The 19241-nt window shown below is 49.6% G+C and overlaps 1 protein-coding gene across 1 annotated transcript in view; it reads left to right on the top strand.

Annotated features, from left to right (window-relative positions):
• Positions 1 to 19241, top strand: part of SLC2A9 (solute carrier family 2 member 9) — a 265853-nt gene that overhangs the window by 132860 nt on the left and 113752 nt on the right. The window contains exon 7 of the mRNA XM_057706684.1: positions 2622 to 2754. Coding sequence (XP_057562667.1) covers positions 2622 to 2754 — 133 coding nt within the window. The remainder of the gene's footprint in view (positions 1 to 2621; positions 2755 to 19241) is intronic.

The following is a 19241-nucleotide window of genomic DNA, read 5'->3' as shown; positions in this document are numbered from 1 at the left end:
GTACACAGTGGGGGTGCATGGGCAGACAAAGAAAAGCAGGAACCTCCAGCCTGACAGGAAACCACACCTTTTGGGTGATAGGTGTCCTGGAAGCACAAAAAGAAAGATGAGGAAATGCGGGAATCTTTTGCTTCTGAATGAAACCTGTTGCTCATTACATAAAATTAGCCTTGCAGATAAGGACCTGTCATGCACCAATGCCATGACACTTCTGATCTAAGCTGCATAAGGACAAATATCCCTCCTCCCCTCGGGAAGATGGAGCTGGGATGAAAATCAAGGAATACAACCCCCAAACTCCTCCTTCCCCCGTGACTATTCCACTCCTTCGTTTGTATAGCCCGGCTTGCCAAGGAAGCCCAGGGCATCAGCTCCTCGCCCGTCTGTCCGCTCTCCCTCTGAGAGTGTATTCTTCCTTAAATAAATTCTCACTTTATTTTCTCTTTTATTTTCTCTTTTATTTTTGGCTGTGTCGGGTCTTCGTTGCTGTGCACAGACTTTCTCTAGTTGTGGCAAGTGGGTGCTACTCTTTGTTGCGTTGCGCAGGCTTCTCAGTGCAGTGGCTTCTCTTGCTGTGGAGCATGAGCTTCAGTAGTTGCGGCACGTGGGCTCAGTAGTTGTGGCTCATGGGCTCTAGAGCACAGGCTCAGTAGTTGTGGTGCACAGGCTTAGTTGCTCCACGGTATGTGGGATCTTCCGGGACCAGGAATTGAACCCATGTCCCCTGCATTGGCAGGCAGATTCTTAACCACTGCGCCACCAGGGAAGTCCTTCACTTTACTTTCTTAACCTCCCTGCTTCATCTCCGAAGTCTTTTGAGACAAGGCAAGAACCTTAAATTCACCGGGAACAAGGCCAGCTGAACCTTCACCCTGTGCGAAGCCTTTCCAGGTCTGGACATGTCTTCTTTTGTCCTTGGCTGTCTCCTTGTACTTTCTTAGGAAATAAAACATTCAAGAATGCCACAGTGAGAACTTTGGTTTTTTTCCTCTTTCTCCCCGCCAGAACTGCTGTCTATTGAAGTTCTCTTCTTTCAGAGACACAATGAGAGTTTATTCATAAACCTGGATTTTAAAAAAATCAGGAAGAATACTTCCTTAATCAGCATGATAATGTGGGCCCCGTGCAGCATTTAAGCTGCATGATAGGTGAATGGTGCTGCTTGAAGGGACTCAAAATGCCTCTTGAATGGTGCATGTTGTAGGCCCTGCTTGCCTTTCATAGCTGGTGGGAAGTGAAAAATTTCCCCACCACAGGGGCGAGCTGTGCCCAAAGGCCCCACTACCCTCACCTCCCTGGGGACACGGGAAAGCTCTAGCCGCCCCTCACTGACAGGAGCAAGATGGGTTGGATAAAAAAATGCACAACGTAAGAGTTGCAAGTTCAGTTTTATTTGGGGCAAAATGAGGACTGCAGCCTGGGAGACAGCATCCCAGATAGCTCTGAGAAACTGCTTCAGAGAGGTGGGGGGAAGGTCAGTATATATGTGATTTGGGTGAAGCGGGGTACATGCAGGCGGGCACACATTTTTGGCAGAAGGTTCTGCTGGTCTCATGAAGGTTACCACTCGTCATGAGGACCAGTCATCACCAGGAGGAATTTTAGTGCTTTTCTAGATATGAAGAGATACAAGAATTGGGCTCATAAAATCGGCTTCTGAAAATATCGAACTCTCTAAAGACCTGTTCTGCCAGTTTTTCCCAGAGGACAGAGAGCCTCCTTTCTGCTCTCCACCCTGAACTCCTCTTAGGGAGGGTTGCAAACCAGCAGCTGCAGCAACACCTGATTTAATCCTTGTAAAGGTAGATGCCAAGTGCCAATGGCGAGTGCCAATTTGTAGCTGACACGGGCCTCGGAGGTGTCAGGGTGGTGGCACCAGCATAGCAGTCGTTTCCTCTGGGCACCTACTGGGTGCCAGGCCCCAGAGTGAAAGCATCATCCAATCCCACTCTCATGACTGCCTGAGAGGTGGCTGTGTTGCAGGAAGGGGGACCCCTTCCAGGGCCCGAGAAGGGGCTCTTGTCTAACACTCGGATATGAATTGTCCGAGGAGACACGTGTGCTGACAAAGCAAAAGACTTCATCAGGAAAGGCCACCCGGGCGGAGAGCAGGGGGATGAGGGAACGCAGGAGGACTGCTCTGCTGCGTGGCTCGCAGTCTCGGGGTTTATGGGGGTGGGGTTGGCTCCCAGGTTGTCTCTGGACAGTCTTCCTGCTTGTGCCCGTATTTGGCCTGACTCAGGTCCTTCCCGGTGGCGCGTGCATCTCTCAGCCAAGATGCATTCCAGCATGAGGGTTTCTGGGAGGTTGGCAGGACTTATTAGGGGCTGGCATCTCCTCCCTCCTTTCGGCCCCTCCCGAATTCTCCCATTTAGTTCCAGGACCTCCTGTTGCGAGGCAGCTCATCTAAGAGGTTACCATCGTGCCTGGCCAAGGCGGGCCGTTTCAGTCAGCGGTTCCCCAACAAAACCAGTGTCCAGTTCCTCCGCTGCCTTTGTTCCTGGGGCTCACACGGGGCAGAGGGACCCTGTGCCGACAGCAGAAGCTGCCTGGCCCAGGGCTCCAGCCCCAAATAATGACCGAAGTCCTCCCCGTTCACCCGCTCCCTCTTCCCCCTTCAGGAGAGCACCTGGCCCTACCTGTTTGGAGTGGTTGCCGTCCCTGCCTTGGTCCAGCTGGTGAGCCTGCCCTTTCTCCCCGAGAGCCCACACTACTTGCTCTTTGAGAAGCACGACCAGGCGGGAGCTGAGAAAGGTAGGGGGCCCTTGGCCTGGCCCACGTGACTCCGGCCTCTTCATGGGGGTCAACACAGCAGGGCATGCTGGGTGCCCTAGGACATCCTACCCCATTTCATCTTCCCAACAGCCTGCTGTGGGTGGCCCTGAGTGGGGACACAGATTACAGTGTCAACTGAAAAAAATGCACAACATGAGAGTTGTGAGTTAAGTTTTAATGGGGGCCAAATGCGGATTAGAAGGCATCTCAGATAGCTCTGAGGAACTGCTCCAAAGAGGTGTGGGGGGGTGTCAGTATATGTGGTTTTCGTGAAGGGGGTACGTGCCGTCAAGCACACATCTCCGTGGAAGGTTGCTGCTGCTCACGAGGAACGGATGTCTCTGTAAATGGTCTTAGTGCTTTTCCAACTATGAGGAGATAGAAGGAATTGGGCTTGTAAAATTGTCTCCTGAAAATATCTATCTGAAGACCTGTTCTGCCAGTTTTTCCCAGAGCACAGAGTGCCTCATTCCTGATGCCTACCCTGAACTCTTTTCAGGGGGTGTAGAAGGTCAGTGACTGCAGTGGCTAGTGACTTCATCCTTGTAGAACAGATGGCAAGTGACAGTTCTTCAGTTAGCAACAGGGAGACTGGAAAAACCAGGACAGAGCATGGTAAAACCCAGGTCTGCTCATCTCTGTGCGGTATCTCTGTGCGGTATCTCTGTGTGGCCACCTCTTGGGTGGTTCCAGCCCCAGAGATGCTGCAGACTTCTTTGTGGTTTAGGTCCATCCCAGCCTCCCTCTTCTCCTCTCTTCCTCACTGACCAGCTTTCCCATCTTAACATTCCCATGCTAGGAAAGGGAACATACAAGCACAACATGAGCCCTCACATCACACCAGCATGGGGCCTCAGCACCATGACTCACTGGGCCATTCCCATCAGCCCTGTGAGGGAGCGAAAATATACCCATCTTACAGGAGTGAAGCATGAGGCCCCCATGGGGCTTGGCAGTCATCTTGCGTAGCTTTCCTTAAACTCCCTGAATGAGGCAATGCTGGGACAGATTCAAAGCTTTCAGAATCAGAGGCATTTCTACAGAGCCCAGAAAAGACAAAATCTTTTTTGCCTGGAGACAGACAATGCAGCATGAACAACAGCATCCCCATTCTTATAGTTTTATAAAATGAGACACGGTCAACAGCGCTGTGGTTCAGCACGAGGGCTGGGGATAACTAGTGCTGCCTTCACATCCCAGCTCTGCAGTCTGGCCTCGACCAGCTCTTTTCACTGTTCTGATTCTCAGAATCCTCATCTGTAAAAATGAAATGATATAAACCTCCCCCATGGGCTTGTTGTAAGGAATAAATTAGGTGATATCTATATCTATATAGTCCACAGTATTACCTGCTGTCATTATTACTGAGGACTCTGTCCATTTTCTTACTCTGCATATCCCATCCTCTAATCTAAATTTCCCAAATGTTCACATCCAAGAAAAAACTGAGAATTATATGTAGCCCTTAGCTTCCTATACTTTGTGCAACATCTTTTAAAATCCAAACAGCCTACATATTTTCTGAACTGAAATATTAATAATTGCCTATGTTTGTTCAACAGTTTGTGGTTCGGATCTATTTTCTCATTTATAACATTTCTATAATGTGAAATCAGAGAACATTATCACTACCTTCAGTTTTTGGATGAAGAAACAGAGGCTTTCAGGGGTGAAATGACTTGCCCAAGGCTGTGGTTATATGGTTTCCGATTTCCAGAGGCCTTTAAAAATTGATGGAAAGGACACATCTTTCCTTGGTAGAGTGCCCATATACACAAAATTTGTGGAGCTTGGTGATGGGGATGGGACTTGAGCCCTCTCCCCCAGAAGCCCACAGGGGACCCTGGTTAATAACCCCTCCTCTGTCTCACAGCCAGTAAGTGACAAAAGAAGGATTGGAACCAGGGGTGATTTTTCTCCCAACACCCTCACACACAGAGGGATGCTAGTGGTTGATGATCTCGGGGTCTTCCCATGGGGTCTGTGGGGAGACAAATTATCCAAAAGTCAGGCTTCAGGGAAGAAGGCTGATGGTCAGATGGTGGAGACTCAGAAGTAAACAGAAGGCAGCTGAGAAAGAGCCAATGGGATCTGATTCCCAAAAGCACCTGGATTATGCGTTGTTAGAAGAGAGCAAGTCCCCCAGCTTGATCTCCTGGCATGCGAAGATACCCACCCACCCATCTGGCTCCACTGGGAGGAACTCTTGGGAAATGCTCCCATTAAGTACAGTTGGAACAGGCCAGACAGCAAAGCAGTTTTAAAAGATTTATTTCATGGCACAGCAGGGAGTGAGAGAGAAGCCCAGTTGTAAAAAATGATAAATATTACATGCGCACTATATAAAAAGAACAAATATGTCAGCCTTAGGTTGAAATAGAATATTGAAACTTGCATCTGTACTACTAAAAGCGCTAATTTCACTCCAGGCATTCAGCAGACAATGGATAGTTACTGTGCTGGGTGTTCTGCCCGGTGATGAGGAGAGGGGGCCTAAGGCGGTCTCCCAGCTCTCCAGGAGGTGAAGGGGGTGCCTGGTGAAGGGAGACGGACACACTCTTCATTAACAGCTCATCCACATTGAGAACCATTTCATTCCAAGCACTTCACATGTATTAGATTGTTAAACCGTCACAACAGCCATGGAAAGTACATCACATTATTATTTCCATTTTAAGACCAAAAAACACAAAAAAACTGAGGATGCGATAACTTAACCAAAGACATAAAGCTAGCAAATGGCAGCACTGGGGTTTGAACTCTGCCAGTCTTGCTCTGGAACCTAGGAGCATAAAAACAACACAGTCTATTGCCTAGCACCTTGTTTGGCACCATGGGAGATACACCTTGCCCAGTCTGTGAGTAATTTGGTGGAAAGGGCCCTGTAGCAGTTAGCTATTGCTATAATAATACTGCATAACAAACCACCTCGGAACCCACTGGCTGAAGACAATGGCAGTTACTGTTCCCAAGACTATGGGCCAAGTGCAAAGCTCTGTTAATCTTGATGGGGCTTGCCCTTGCAACTCTTCTTGTCTCAGCAGACGCTCTCTCACATATCTGGTGGTCAGTCAGCTGATCCAGGCTGACTCGGCTCTGTTCCATGTGCCTCATCCTCCAGCAGGCTAGCTCGGGCATATTCTCACGGAGAGCACAGAGTTCCCAGAGAAGAGGCGAAACACACAAGCAGTTTTTCAAGCTTCGAATCAGCTAAAATACTATTGACCAAAGTAAGTCACATGGTCAAATTCCAGAGTCAGAGGGGGAGGGGCTACACAGTTATAGAACAAAGGACGTAGGTGTAGGGAAGCCGCGAATGGCAGCCATCAATGCAGACAGTCTATACCACAGGCCCCTTTCCATGGCTTTCCCATCCTGCCCTACCCCCAGTTCAGAGTGGCAAGGGGTTAAGTCCCAGCCCTGAGTCTGATTTATCTGTGCCCTCTTGCCGGTTGAGGAGAAGACACCAGCACCTAAAAATGGGGGGAAAAGCCCAAACTTCCACTGTGAGCAATGGTGGTTTATTTAATTGAATAGAAACGAAATATGAGCGTAGGGAATGTGATAAGGCAATGCTTCAGGCATCGAAGTCAGGGAAGTTGCATCTATCAGGACCTTTTGGGTTATAAGAGACAGAAACTCAAAACAGCATAAGCAAAAGGGAAACTTTTAACACATGTCCCTAGGAATGGGATTTGAGGGCACCAACAATGACCACTCCTCCTTCTGGCCCAAGTTTGACACCAATTGAGAGATGGATGTAGAAGTGGAGGCGATGCAATGAAAATGTCACTTTTAGTTTGGATAAAGAACGGCCACTTGGCAAATTGGCTTTTGGTCTGATGGCTAGGAGAGCCTCATAAGATGGTATTCCTCTACTGAACTTGCTACCTACTCTTGGGATCCCAACAGGGCCCACCCCTGAACAATGCAGAACCTGGAGGGAAAGCCTGTGTTCTCCTCCAACCAGAGAGATCTCAAAATTAAAGGGAGAAACTAAGCTGTGTGGGCCTTTTCTCTCCCCAACTTACCAATGAGCTAAGTCCCTTCTTGTTTTCTGGGGAGTAGTGAGTGAGGGGTGGGCCAAGAGGGTGGAAAGAATGGTACACTAATGAAATGCCCTCCAGGAGGAAAGTAGTATCACAAGTGAGCCGTAAGTGTCCTGCCTCCTGATGGGGATCGAGAGGGCTGGATTTCCTTAGGCATGGTGGGATCCAGGAGAGTAAACCAAGTCATCAAGGTACTGTCCCTCTCTCAACAACTCCTCGACAGTCTTAGGATTTCATTAGCTTCATTCTTAGACAGTCTTTCTCCGTTTGGCATCAAGACAGTCTTGAGCAGTTTCAACTTTAAACACTGTTTTAAAAGGAGAGAGATGCCCTTTCACATAGCACACATCTCAGTCCCTGAAGGAAATAATTCTAATTGGCCCTTCCTGGGTCACATGGCCATGCTTGAACCAATCACTGCCCCGGGAGTTAGAATTCCCTGATGGGAACTCCCAGAACTGGCCAGTCTGTGTTACTGTCCAGTCTGGTGATGGGGGAATGGAGGGCTGCAAGGTTTGATTGACATCGCTAGTAGAATTACAGAGAGCACAGGAAGACGGCTTCAAGAAAAAGATACAGGCAAGGGAAAAAAGTAATAGATGCCCATCATGCCCATCACCATGAAGGAATGACACCTCTGGATGCTCCTTCCTGGTAATGCTCTGTCAGCCCTCCCCCCACGGTCTGTATTTTTGTTGCCAGAACCCCAATCAGGCATATAGACTTGGCAGAGAGCTCAGAGAGCAGTCCCCAGATAAACAAAAAAGCAGTTCTTTTTGTTGCTGTTGTTTGGCAGATGGGAGGGAGTGTGTTTTGTGGCGTTTAGAAGCCAATTACTAGCTAGACCCTGGCCTGGATAGAAAAAGAAGACTGTCATTATTGGCTGCTATGGTAACTGTGGTTGACATCATAATCAGGGGAAGTTTGTTTCTTTTGTTGTGTTTTATTGTGTTTTGTTTTGTTTTGCTTTGTTTTGTTTTGTTTGGAGAGAAACGTGTGCACATCAGAATTAAGGTCAGCCATCTTATGATAGAAAACCCAAACGACCGTGTCTTAAACAAAAGAGAAGTCTATTTCTCTCTCTCACATAAGAAAAGGTTGAAAGTAGGCAGATTAAGGCTGTTACAATTCTTCGTGGTGTCAGGGACCTTATTCCTTTCATCTCTCTGTCTGCCTCGAATCCTTCACCTCTAGATTCTCAGAAGGTTGCCTCATGGCCCAAAGTGGCTGCCGTCATATCTGCATTCCAGCCAGGAGGAGGTGGGTGAGAAGGAGGGATTACCTGCCTTTCTATTTTAATGTCTCCTTGAAGGCTCAGTCAGTAGGTCTCTCTGGTCAGAATGTGATTGTGTTTCCTATCTTAACTGCCAAGGAGGCTGGGAAATGTAGTCCTCTAGTGCACTGTTGTCACAAAAAAGTCAGGGCCTGCTCCTAAGAAGGAGGGGAGAATGAGTAACAGCATCGGGCCACCAGTAGGCTTTGCCATAGTCTGGAAAGAAAGCAACTCAGGTACCCACTGGTTGGGGCCAGCCGGACTGAGGCATTGTGGGTGCTCTGAAGGCTCATGACTCACGGCTCCTTCAAGATGGCGCTGCTTAAACAGCCACTCGATGCATGTTTAGAGGTGAGGCCGAGTGAGCTCTGGTAATGAGCTACCTGCACCCAGTGACCCAAGGAAAAGCCCTGAAGTCAGTGGGAATGGCCTCATGTGTCATTCTTGAACACCCTCCTGGTAGTCTGACTCCCACCCCATGAGGACTGTCAACCACATTCTGGTCTGCATATCATTTCGTTTCCAGTGCTGCCTTCCTGCCTTAGGGGATGCCATTGTGCCCTTTTCCGTGGATGCTCTGGGCAACTGGCTTGAGCTGGATTAAGGGACTGCTCTGCAATCCAGAGATGGCCAGAAGCATTCAGGAGGCAAGGTCACATGCCAGGGGGACAGAAGTGGGTCCCAACAGTGGCCCTTATGAGAGACAGCTGCCTTCATTCCCTTTTGTGCTAGGGGCTAAAGTATGTTACCTTGGTCACAAGGAGTCTGGTTTTTATTAAGGCAAAAAGAAAGTATATTCAAGTGGAATCATGCTAGAGGTGCATTGGAAATACAAGCTTTTCCCAAACCATTGCAACACCTGTCTTCAGAAAGAGCAGAGATTCCCCCAGGATGACCAGGTTGGAGGTCAAGGCCCTCGGACCTGCGTGGACCCTCCATGGGGTGGCAGAGCAAGAGTAGGTACAAACTAGAGGTCTCAAGTCTCTGCCCTAAAGGACTCACCATGATGTGAGGCTCCCGCACTCCCCAGTCTCCTTCCCACTCATGGCTCAAGAGGACTGCCATCATATCTGCCTCCACCCTCTCCAAGATCCATCTAAGGAAGAAAAGACTCAGGGGACATGACCAAACCGCTGAAAAGCTGTCAAGGGGAAGAGAGAGCAGCCTTATATGGGGTAAAAGATTGAGAACCAAACGGGAGAAGCCACAGCGAGGATGATTTCGATTCACCACGAGACAGGAGATGCAAAAATGGAACAGGCCGCTTACAGAGGCGGGGAGTTCTCATTTCTGGAGGTGTCTGAGCACTAGGCAGGAATGGGAAGAACCACTGGAAATAGCCAGAAGGTCTGGCTTAATTGAGACCCTCCAGGCCCACCATCCTCCACTAGGCTTTGGTTTCCTAATTCCTAAGAAGGGAAACATCACAACTGTCCTGCCCCTGGGTGAAGTAGACAAGTTCAAGTACAGTGGTGTTTGTGGCAGGAGGGCTTTGCAAACTATAAAGGATTGTGCACATCAAAAGCAGATTGCCTGCTTTTGCCATGCGGATTTCTGCATGACCTTGCATTTGAAGAAAGGGATTCTGTGGCTAAAGTGATCTGAAATCTTCTGCTCTGGGAATGGAGAATTTGTTTAATGTCGGGGAAAAATCACCCACAACTCCCTAAAAAATCAACTGTCATTTATACCTGAGCTTTTCCTGTCCTTTTCCATGACGTTTCCATCATGTTTACCATGGATTTATCTACGAGGCTGCTTTTATCCACCACCCCCACGTTTGTGCCCCTAAACGTGTTTCCTTATTACTGTTTTTATATTATCATGTGTGGTCAGAAGAACGATGGCCTCCAAGTATGTCCACATGCTAATTTTCAGAACCTGTGAATGTCACCTTGCACAGCACGGGGGACTTTGCAGATGTGATTCATTTAAGGGTCTTGAGGTAGGGACAGTTATATTGGATTTTCTGGATGAACCCAGTGTAATTACACGGCTCCTTATAAGTGAAAGAGGGTGAAGGAGAGTCAGGGTCAGAGAAGGAGCTGTGAGAACAGAAGCAGGTGTTAGAGTCAGAGAGCGGTTGAAGATACTGTGCTGCTGGCTTGAAGGTGGAGGAAGGGTCCAGGAGCCAAGGAAATGCAGGTGACCTCTAGAAGCTGGAAGAGGCAGGGAATAGACCATCCTCTAGAGCAGGGGTCCCGCACCCCCGGTCCGAGGACCCACACCGGTCCACAGCCTGTTAGGAACCCGGCCACACAGCAGCAGGTGAGCAGCAGGGAGGGCAGTGAACCTTCATCTGCCGCTCCCCGTCACTCACATCACTGCCTGAACCATCTTCCCCCCCATACGTGGAAACACTGCCTTCCACAAAACTGGTTTCTGGTGCCAAAAAGGTTGGGGACCGCTGCTCTAGAGCCTCCAGGAGGAGCAGAGCCCTGATGACACCTTGATTTTGGCCCAGTGAGACCCATTTGGGATCTCTGACCTCCAGAACTGTCAGATAAGTTTGTGTTGTTTTAAGCCTAGTGGTGATTTATTTGTGGTGATTTATTAGAGCTGCACAGGAAACTCAGACATCATGTTAAGTAAGGAAAATCAGTCCCAGTTGAACTATGATTTTACTTTCATTTTAAATGTAGTTTAAACATCTTTTTTACTTGAATTATCAAAATTGTTGGACATTCTGATTTTTATTTATAACAAATAACTGAGTGAAAGATCTTTGCGCATGAAGGTTTTAAAGCTTTTTCTTTCCAGTGCACCATTTTATTGCTATAATTTATCGAGCATCTGCTCCATGCCAGGTGCCTTGCTTTCATTGTCGCCAATATCACTAGTCTCCAGAACCTCAGAGACTTCAGAGGATATCAATACTCAGAAGCTGAGCCCCTTGCCTGCAGGCCCACTGCTGGTGGAGACAGAAATGAGGTTCAAACTCAGTTTGCCTCACACCAGTCCTGAATTCCTTACAGGGCAGTGTGATGCCTTCAGTGTGTGTTTAAGTGCATTTATAATTGTAAGACACAGCATGTACATAGAGACAAATATAGTAGCAAAAGATAACTGATCCATTGGCTGCAAGGTTTAAGGGCCAGAAAAATGTCCACTGCCATATTGTGATTTTCTATATTTGAGCCAGGGTTGAACTCCAGATGTGTGACGATTGCATCAAAGAACAGTTGTCAGTCATTGTACATCTGTATTCAAACCTAAAAATCCTATCCCCAAGCCAACTTGATTCACTTATGTAACAAATGATTATAAGATGATTATAGCATTATGAAAGCATGCCTAGTATATAATGCTCAGTGGGGAAAAAATAGAACATAAAATAAATCCATGTGATCACACAAGTGTAGAACTAATAGAGATAAGTAGGACAGGAAGGGAAGAAGGCAGGCCTGGATGGGGATTTGTGCTGGGTGGGCTCTTGATAAGGGAGGATGTACAAGCTGAGCTGGTCCTCTTGAAGCCTCCTGCCCCCTAAATGCCTCCACCAAAACCCAAGCCAAGTACCCAGGTGGTCACCCAAGGTACCAAGGTACCAACCCAAGGAAGCCCTGGGGTTTTCAGCCCCTGCCAGGCCCGGCTCTTGCCTGGAGGCTTATAGCCATGCTGTGTCCATCTGAAGACACCAAAGAGAGAAGGGGCCAGTTAGTGCCTTGGGCTCACACTTGCCAACTAGAAAGATGGCGCCATCTTCTGGACCCAGCAGAGGGACATGGCAGAAGGAAGAGGAGATGCAGTCCCTCTGAGGGCTTATCTCTGCCCCCACCAGCACAGTCACCTGCTTTTGGAAGACCAGGGCCCTCCCCTGTTGTCACTCTGCTTTCACTTTTACCGCGCAGCGATGATGAGTGACCTCTGAGCATCTCGCCATTTTGCCCCTGGGCTAGCGGTCTCCCAGGGCTCCCCACTCCCTGGCTGGAGAGCCCACTGATGGGACAGGCTGCAGAGCAAAGGACCAGCAGCCCAGAGACAGGCACCTTCCTACGAAACACCCAAGCGTCCCCAGAGGGCAGCAAAACACAGCTCAGAAACCACCCTGTAAAAGCCCCAAGCTCCCGGAGCGCAAAGGCACATCTTCATTCTAAAGAGTGCAAAACAGAGTCAGCGACTGCCCTGACTTTATTTTTGTTTTTAATTTCTTGCATAAATTACTTTTCAAAAATGTTATGCAATTTTTAAAGGTTATACTCCATTCAAAGTCATTACAAAATATTGGCTCTATTCCCCACGCTGTACAGTACCTCCCTGTAGCCTATCTTACACCTGATGGTTTGTACCGCCCCCTTCCCCACCCCTTTAGTGCCCCTCCCCCACTGGGAACCACTAGTGCGCTCTCTATGTCTGTGAGTCTGCTGCTTTTTTGTTTTATTCACTCATTTGTTGCATCTTTTAGATTCCACATGTGAGTGATATCATACAGTATTTGGCTTTGCCTGACATTTCACTTAGTGTAATGCCCTCCAAGTCCATCCATGTTGCTGCAAATGGCAACATGTCATTCTTTTTTATGGCTGAGTAGTATTCCATTGTATGTATATAGCACATCTTCTTTATCTATTCATCTGTTGATGGACACGTAGGTTGCTTCCATACCTTGGCTATCATAAAGAATGCTGCTAGGACCATTGGGCTGCATGTATCTTTTCAAACTAGGGCTTTTGTTTTTTTCAGATATTTACCCAGGAGCGGGATTGCTGGGTCGTATGGTAGTCCTATTTTTAGTTTTTTGAGAAACCTCCATACTATTTTCCCCAGTGGCTGCACCAATTTACATTCCCACCAACAGGGTATGAGGGTTCCCTTTTTTCCATGCCCTCACCAGCATTTGTTATTTTACACTCATTTTAAATTTAGAGAACCACGGAGGGTTTCAGCAAAGCAGAGGATGTTTTCCACATTGTGCCCATGGTCGGTACCATCCTTGTGCAGCCCCCGGGTCTTCTTGGGGTCCCCATGTCCCCCAGTGCTGGCAGTAATTGCCCATCCCCCCAGTTCCACAGCACAGGGATGTTCAAAGCCTTCTTCAAATGTCTCTGACGTCCAGAGCGTTTCTGGGCTTTGAGCTGCCTCGGGCGTCAGCATTCTTGCGTGCTGCCCTGTCTTATAGCCTAATGACCCCAACTTGAACTTCAGCACCTACTTTGGTTTCCTCAAACAGCGCAGCAGCAGTCATGCCCATCAAATCACTGGAGGGTTTCCAGAGGGACTCGCCACCCAGGGTGCCCAACTTCCTGCCCGTCAGCAGTCTCTGTTTTCCCCCTCGTCTCTGCGCATCCACTCTGCCTGCTCAGATGGCCCCCGAGCTCCAGTTTCCTCTCCCAGCGTGTGGAGCGGTTTCCCTCTCTTCTGAAGCGGGAACCGGCTGCCACGCAAACATTCAGCAAACCCCCTTACTCCAGGCAGTTATCAAAATACTTTTCTCAGCCAAGACAGTTCTTTCCTTGAGAGACGTTCTGGTGTCAGCCGTTAAGATTACACACTTTTCTTTCCTTCTTTATACTGGTAGCATCACTGCTGCTTGATGCTCCTGGGCTCTCTGGAAGCCATGGTGTGTGGGCTCAGGGGGGATGGGTGCCAGCCTCTGCTTCCCCATGTGCTAGCCCTGTAAGCCCAGGCAAATTGCCCATTGTCTCAGATGAGGCTCAGTTTTCTCATCTGTGAAATGGGAATAACAAAAATGCCTATCTCCGGGGACCAGAAGGATGATGAAATAAGATCATGGTTGTGAGAATACTTTGCAGTCTGCAAAAATGCTGTAGCAACATTGGCTGCAGTCATCATAATCATTGGCCAAAATCAGTCAATCAACAAACACTTGTTTTTTACCAAGTTGGTCCTTGTCCAGATGGGGAAGGAAACAACTGCGCCTAGAGGCCATGAGCATCCTGGACCCAGCCGAGACCTTGGGGTCCTTCAGAGAGGTCCTGGGCCTCGGGAAGACCTTCTATGTCATCCTGCAATACCAGACCTGTCACAAAGGGCCATGCAGAGGCCAGGAGATGGCCGCCTTGTTGAAGATACTTGGCCTTCCTTCTTGCCCAGCTTATTCCTACTCATCCTGGGAGGTTCAGTGCATCCCACAGGGAATCCAAATTCAGTGTCTGGGCTGCCAGCTGTCAGCCAGGGTCCTCTAAGAAGCGGACACCAGGTGGACCAGTGGGCTGGGATTTATTGGCGTGAGTGCCTGGAGGGAATGTGGACGGACCAGGGGAGGTGGAGAGATCACAGACATGGGGCCAGCCCAACCCCCCAGTGGAGAAGAGAGGGACAAGGCTGGGGCAGAAGGGTCCTAGGTGCTACACAGGTCAGGGAAGGCTCAGCAAGGCCCTGACACGTCCTCCAGCCAATGTCAGGCCCAGAGGAGACCCGTGTGCCCCAGGAACAAGGCTCCCTGAGTTTCCTGGCTGTGCTCCGCCACTGGCTGGGAGTGGCCCCCCAAAGCCTGGCCTGGACACCCAGGGTGAGGGACTGCAGAGCACGGGGGCTGTGGCCCTTGGTCAGGTCCAGCCCTGCAGTCGGGGGTCTGTGGGCACATCCTCCTGCAGCCCCACTGAGGTAGGTCACGTACCTCTAGAACAGTGCACTCAGCAGAGGAGTGAGATGGAGTGACGTCTTCCCTGGGGTCCCAGGCTGGTCAGGGTGGCCCCTGTCCTAGCGGGGGCTCTCTGGAGAAACAGAAACAGCATGGTGTGTGCAGGTGTCTGTGTGTGTCTGTGTGTGTGTAAAGAGAGATACTGAGTTTGAGAAACTGGCATGTGATTGTGGGACTGGCAAGTCCACGATCTGCAGGGGGTGACGGAGACCCAGGGAAGAGCTGATGCGGCTGGCTTCCCTGATGCCGGCTTCCCTGATGCTGCTCCAGAGGCCACCTGCTGGCAGTGCTCCCTCTTCCTCAGGGATCTCAATCATTTCTTCTTGAGGCCTTCACCTGATTGGGCAGGGCCCACCCACATTCCAGAGAACCATCTGCTTTACTCCACATCTACGGATGTAAATGTTACTCTCAGCTGACATGCTGTTTGACCAAATATCTGCTTTCTGTGGCCCAGCCAAGTTGACACACAACATTGACCGTCTCAGCCCTGCCCCATCCCTCACTCCCCTAGTCATCTCGCCCTGGCACTGGCGACCCTGTGGGGTCACCTGCTGTTTACGTCACCCTCCCTGGCAGGGTCTACATCTCCTTCAGTGCTGAACAATGACCCCCACCTTCTCCCTTCCCCGGCATCCAACACAGACTTTCACTTGGCTGTGTGCTGAATAGATAAGAAAAAACTCAAGGCCTTGAAAGTGTGGTCCAAGCTGTTGAAATGCATTCACCTGTGAAAGTCATTAAAAACAGTGAGTCTCATCAAATTCCTGGGCGGAGAGAAGGCAGCTCAGCCTCTCCTTCCCACAGCCGAGCAACTCAACGCAGAGAGGCTTGGGACTCACCATCGCCCCCACCTGGCCATCCATGGCACAGGGGCTCAAACGCCAGGGCCCCTGACTCCCAGAGGGAGTCTTGCCAGTTACCTCGCATCTGGGGTCTCACGGGGCCCTAATGCTGAGAGTTCTAGAAGAATCGCTCCATTTTCTAGGAGGGGGGCAGCAGAAGACATTTACCCCTTCTCGGGACTCAGAGATGAAGAATGTGCCAGAATTCACGAGTGTGCTTGGTGGGTACAGAGCACGTCTCAAAGCAGCTCCCCAGATATCCCGGAACTCATTCTTCATACACTGGGTGTTTAATGAAACAGAAATGATGCCCTTTTTAATATTTGATGAACCACAGAGCTCCCTGACGGAAGCAATGAAATGGAGACTTTTAAGTCCCAAACCTGGGCCCTGGGACTCGTCAGCCTTGCCTGGGAGGTCTGCGGGGGAGATGCAGCTCGGAATGATGGGCTGCCTGACTTCTGGAACAGCCTGTGCATCCTCTAAGCATCCTTGCTAATTATTTCTTGGGCATCAGTCCTGTCAAGCCTTTGTAGACAGCAAGCATCAAGGGAGACCCCAGAATCCGATGTTACACACTGGCTGGCATCAGGAGCCCTGGTCCTGCCTCTCTGGGCTGTGGTTTCCCCACCTGTGTAATCAGGATGGACAAGATGCTTTCTATAGGCATCTGGTCCAGCTGCAGAGTCTGTGCTCAGCACCTGGAACGTTGGGGCAGGAGCTCGTGTTGGGTCCAGGGCTCCTGGAAACAGGCACCGGGCTCTGCTACCACCATGGGCTCACACTACAGGTGGTCACAAATGCCATTGCTGGAGTGTCCTCCCCACTCAAGGGACAGTAAGATGGCAAGAAGCAAAATGGGCTCAAAATGGTTTCTATCATTTGAATTTCTACTGTGTGCTAGTGTGGACAGAGAATAATGATTCCCCCACCCTCAACCTGCCGCCTCCAAAAGATGTCCACATCCTACTTACCAGAACTTGTGAACAGGTTAGGTTACATGACAAAGGAATTGAGAATACAGGTGGATGCTTTCCCTGGTGGTCCAGTGGTTAAGACTCCACACTTCCCCTTCAGAAGGCACGGGTTTGATCCCTGGTCAGGGAACTAAGATCCCTCAAGCTGAGAAGTGCAGCTGAAAAAAACGAGGGGAGGAGGAGAAGGAAGAAGGGAGGGAGAGAGAGAGAGAGAATGCAGATGGAATGAAGGTTGTTAGTCGACTGACTTTGAGATGGAGACGTTACCCTGGGTTACCCACGTGGGATAACCCAGTATAATCACAAGGATTCTTATAAGTGGAAAAGGAAGACAGAAGAGAGAGAACCAGATGGGTGGGTAACGTGTGGGGAGGGTTTGGCCCAAGGTTGCTGGTTTTGAAGATGGAGGAAGGGGCCATGCGCCAAGGAAGCCAGGCAGACTCAGCCAGAAAAGGCCAGGTATGGATGCTCCCCTAGAGCCTCTAGAAGGAACCCAGCCTTGACAACACCTTGGTTGTAGTCTAGTGAGACCCATTTCAGATGCTGATGTCCAGAACTGTAAGAGGATACATATGTATTGTTTTAAGCCCCTGTTTTTGTGGTAATTTGTTACAGCAGCCATGGAATACTAATAGAGGTATGTTTACTGCATCCACTGCTTTAATCCTCACCAAAAAAAGGGCCTACAAAGGTCTACTTCTTATTATACAGGTGAGGAGACTAAGACTCAGAGCAATTCAGGGAAATTACATCATGGTCCCTGAGCTGTTGCACTTGGGACACAGGAATAACAGGAATAACACTGCAGACAGAGGAATGCAGGGTGTGGCTGCCAGGGGGCTAGGGCTGGGGAGCAGGATGGATCACGCAGCGTCCCTACTCAGGCTCAAGCCCCCGAGCCCTCACTCCTCCCTGACATCGCAGCTGCAGAGCAGATGCTGCAGCTGCTGGCACTAATGTGGCCAATGTCACCCCCCTGAGGACATCAGAGCCTCTGTCTCTGAGCCTGAGCAGGAGCCGCCACCACTCATGGTGCCAGATGTTCAACCAGATGCAGAAGAGAGTCTTTCTTCCTCCTACCTTCAGTCCTACATCAGTGCCTCTATGGGTGGACTCTAACAGGAGTCCTGGGAATGTGGTCTGCAGAATTCTAGCCCCAGGGACACAGGAGAGATTCTAAAAGGGTGATTTGGGACTGAGTCCCAGTAGGCAGGATCTGACTCAGCTAGTAAATGGTGGGATACATGCCACCCCAGGGCCTTTGCACCTGCTCCTCCACCTAGAATGCTCTTCCCCCATACATCTGCCTGGTCCCGCTGCCCTCACTTCACTGAGTTCTCTGCTGCAGTGGCAGCTCCTCAAAAAAATCTTCACAATTACAATAGCTCAGCCAGCATCCTCTCCTTTTCTCCATCACTAGCCCCAATTTGGTTTTCTTCTTTTACTGGAGTTTCATTGGTTACCAGAACTTTCATAGTTCTGTGTTAATTTGTTTAGTATCTGTTTCCTCCACTCAAATGAAGGCTCCCTGAGGGCAGGGACTTTTTCTGTTTTGTTCTTTGCAGAAACCCCAGCACCCAGAGCAAAGCCTAGCCTGCAGCAAGTGCTCACTAAACAGCTGTTGAAAGAATGAACAAAACCAGAGTACCGAGTACACCTCACACCACAGTGTGTGCCCTGGTCTCTGGAGCACGCTGCTTCTCAAAGCATGAACAAAACCAGAGTACCGAGTACACCTCACACCGCAGTGTGTGCCCTGGTCTCCAGAGCACGCTGCTTCTCGAAGCTCTGTGCTTCGCACTTGGAGTTGGTCATGGCAATCGGAAGGAGGCTGACTTGCCCTGGGAACATGGAGGGGAGGAAAGCTAAGAGCAGGAGACAGGAATGAGGGAGCTGTAGGATGCAGACCAGCTGTTTTTACCAGGGAGGTGTTTCAGAGAATTTGGACTTTCTGATGTTTCTGCCTTGACAGTTTCTACCTCTGTACCAGAGGTCTGCCTCAGGGTGGAGACTTTCCAGGTCAAAGCAAAGCATTTGCAGATATACAAAGTCACCCCATTTCGAGACTCCCCACACTCATTCACAGTGGCAGGGAAGGCTCTGTGGGCAGGGATGTTCGAACGTGTGCTGAGAGGGAAGGAACCAGACGTGGAATACTGATGAAGTGCTAAGGAAGAGCTCCAGTTCAAAGCCGTCATAGTCAGACGTGGAAACTGACACACAATCTGAAGGCTGCCTTTCCCCAAGGTCAAATCTCAAGGACTCATAACTGAGATTAGGGCTCCCAGAGAGGTAGTTTCGGTGTATCATAGGTGCTCAATAAATGTGTATTGAATAAATGAACAAAAACACAAGGTCTGCTTAAAATACAGGTGCACAGATGGAAGGTCCTAATTCCGTGCAGTGGCCCGAGAGAAGGGAAGGGGGGCCTGTCACGTGTTAAGGACATGCGGCACCCGGGCCCATCCCAGTGGCTCACCCGTTACACCATTCCCCAGCTGAGAGATCTGCATTCTCACCCCAACTTTACAAGTGAGAAAATAGAGGCTCAGGGAGGTGGGTATAACCTGCCAAGGTCACTCAGTTAGTAAATGGTGGGGCTGGTTCTTGAACCCAAGCTTGTCTGGCTCTGTCTATAAAACCACAGAATCTAGGATGCGCGTGGGGGACCAAAAAGCATGAGGACAAAGTTTGGCTCGAATGGAATACATCTGGAGG

This window comes from Hippopotamus amphibius, chromosome 13 (assembly GCF_030028045.1).
Source record: "Hippopotamus amphibius kiboko isolate mHipAmp2 chromosome 13, mHipAmp2.hap2, whole genome shotgun sequence".
NCBI lineage: Eukaryota > Metazoa > Chordata > Mammalia > Artiodactyla > Hippopotamidae > Hippopotamus > Hippopotamus amphibius.
This window is presented reverse-complemented; position numbering and strand designations above follow the sequence as displayed.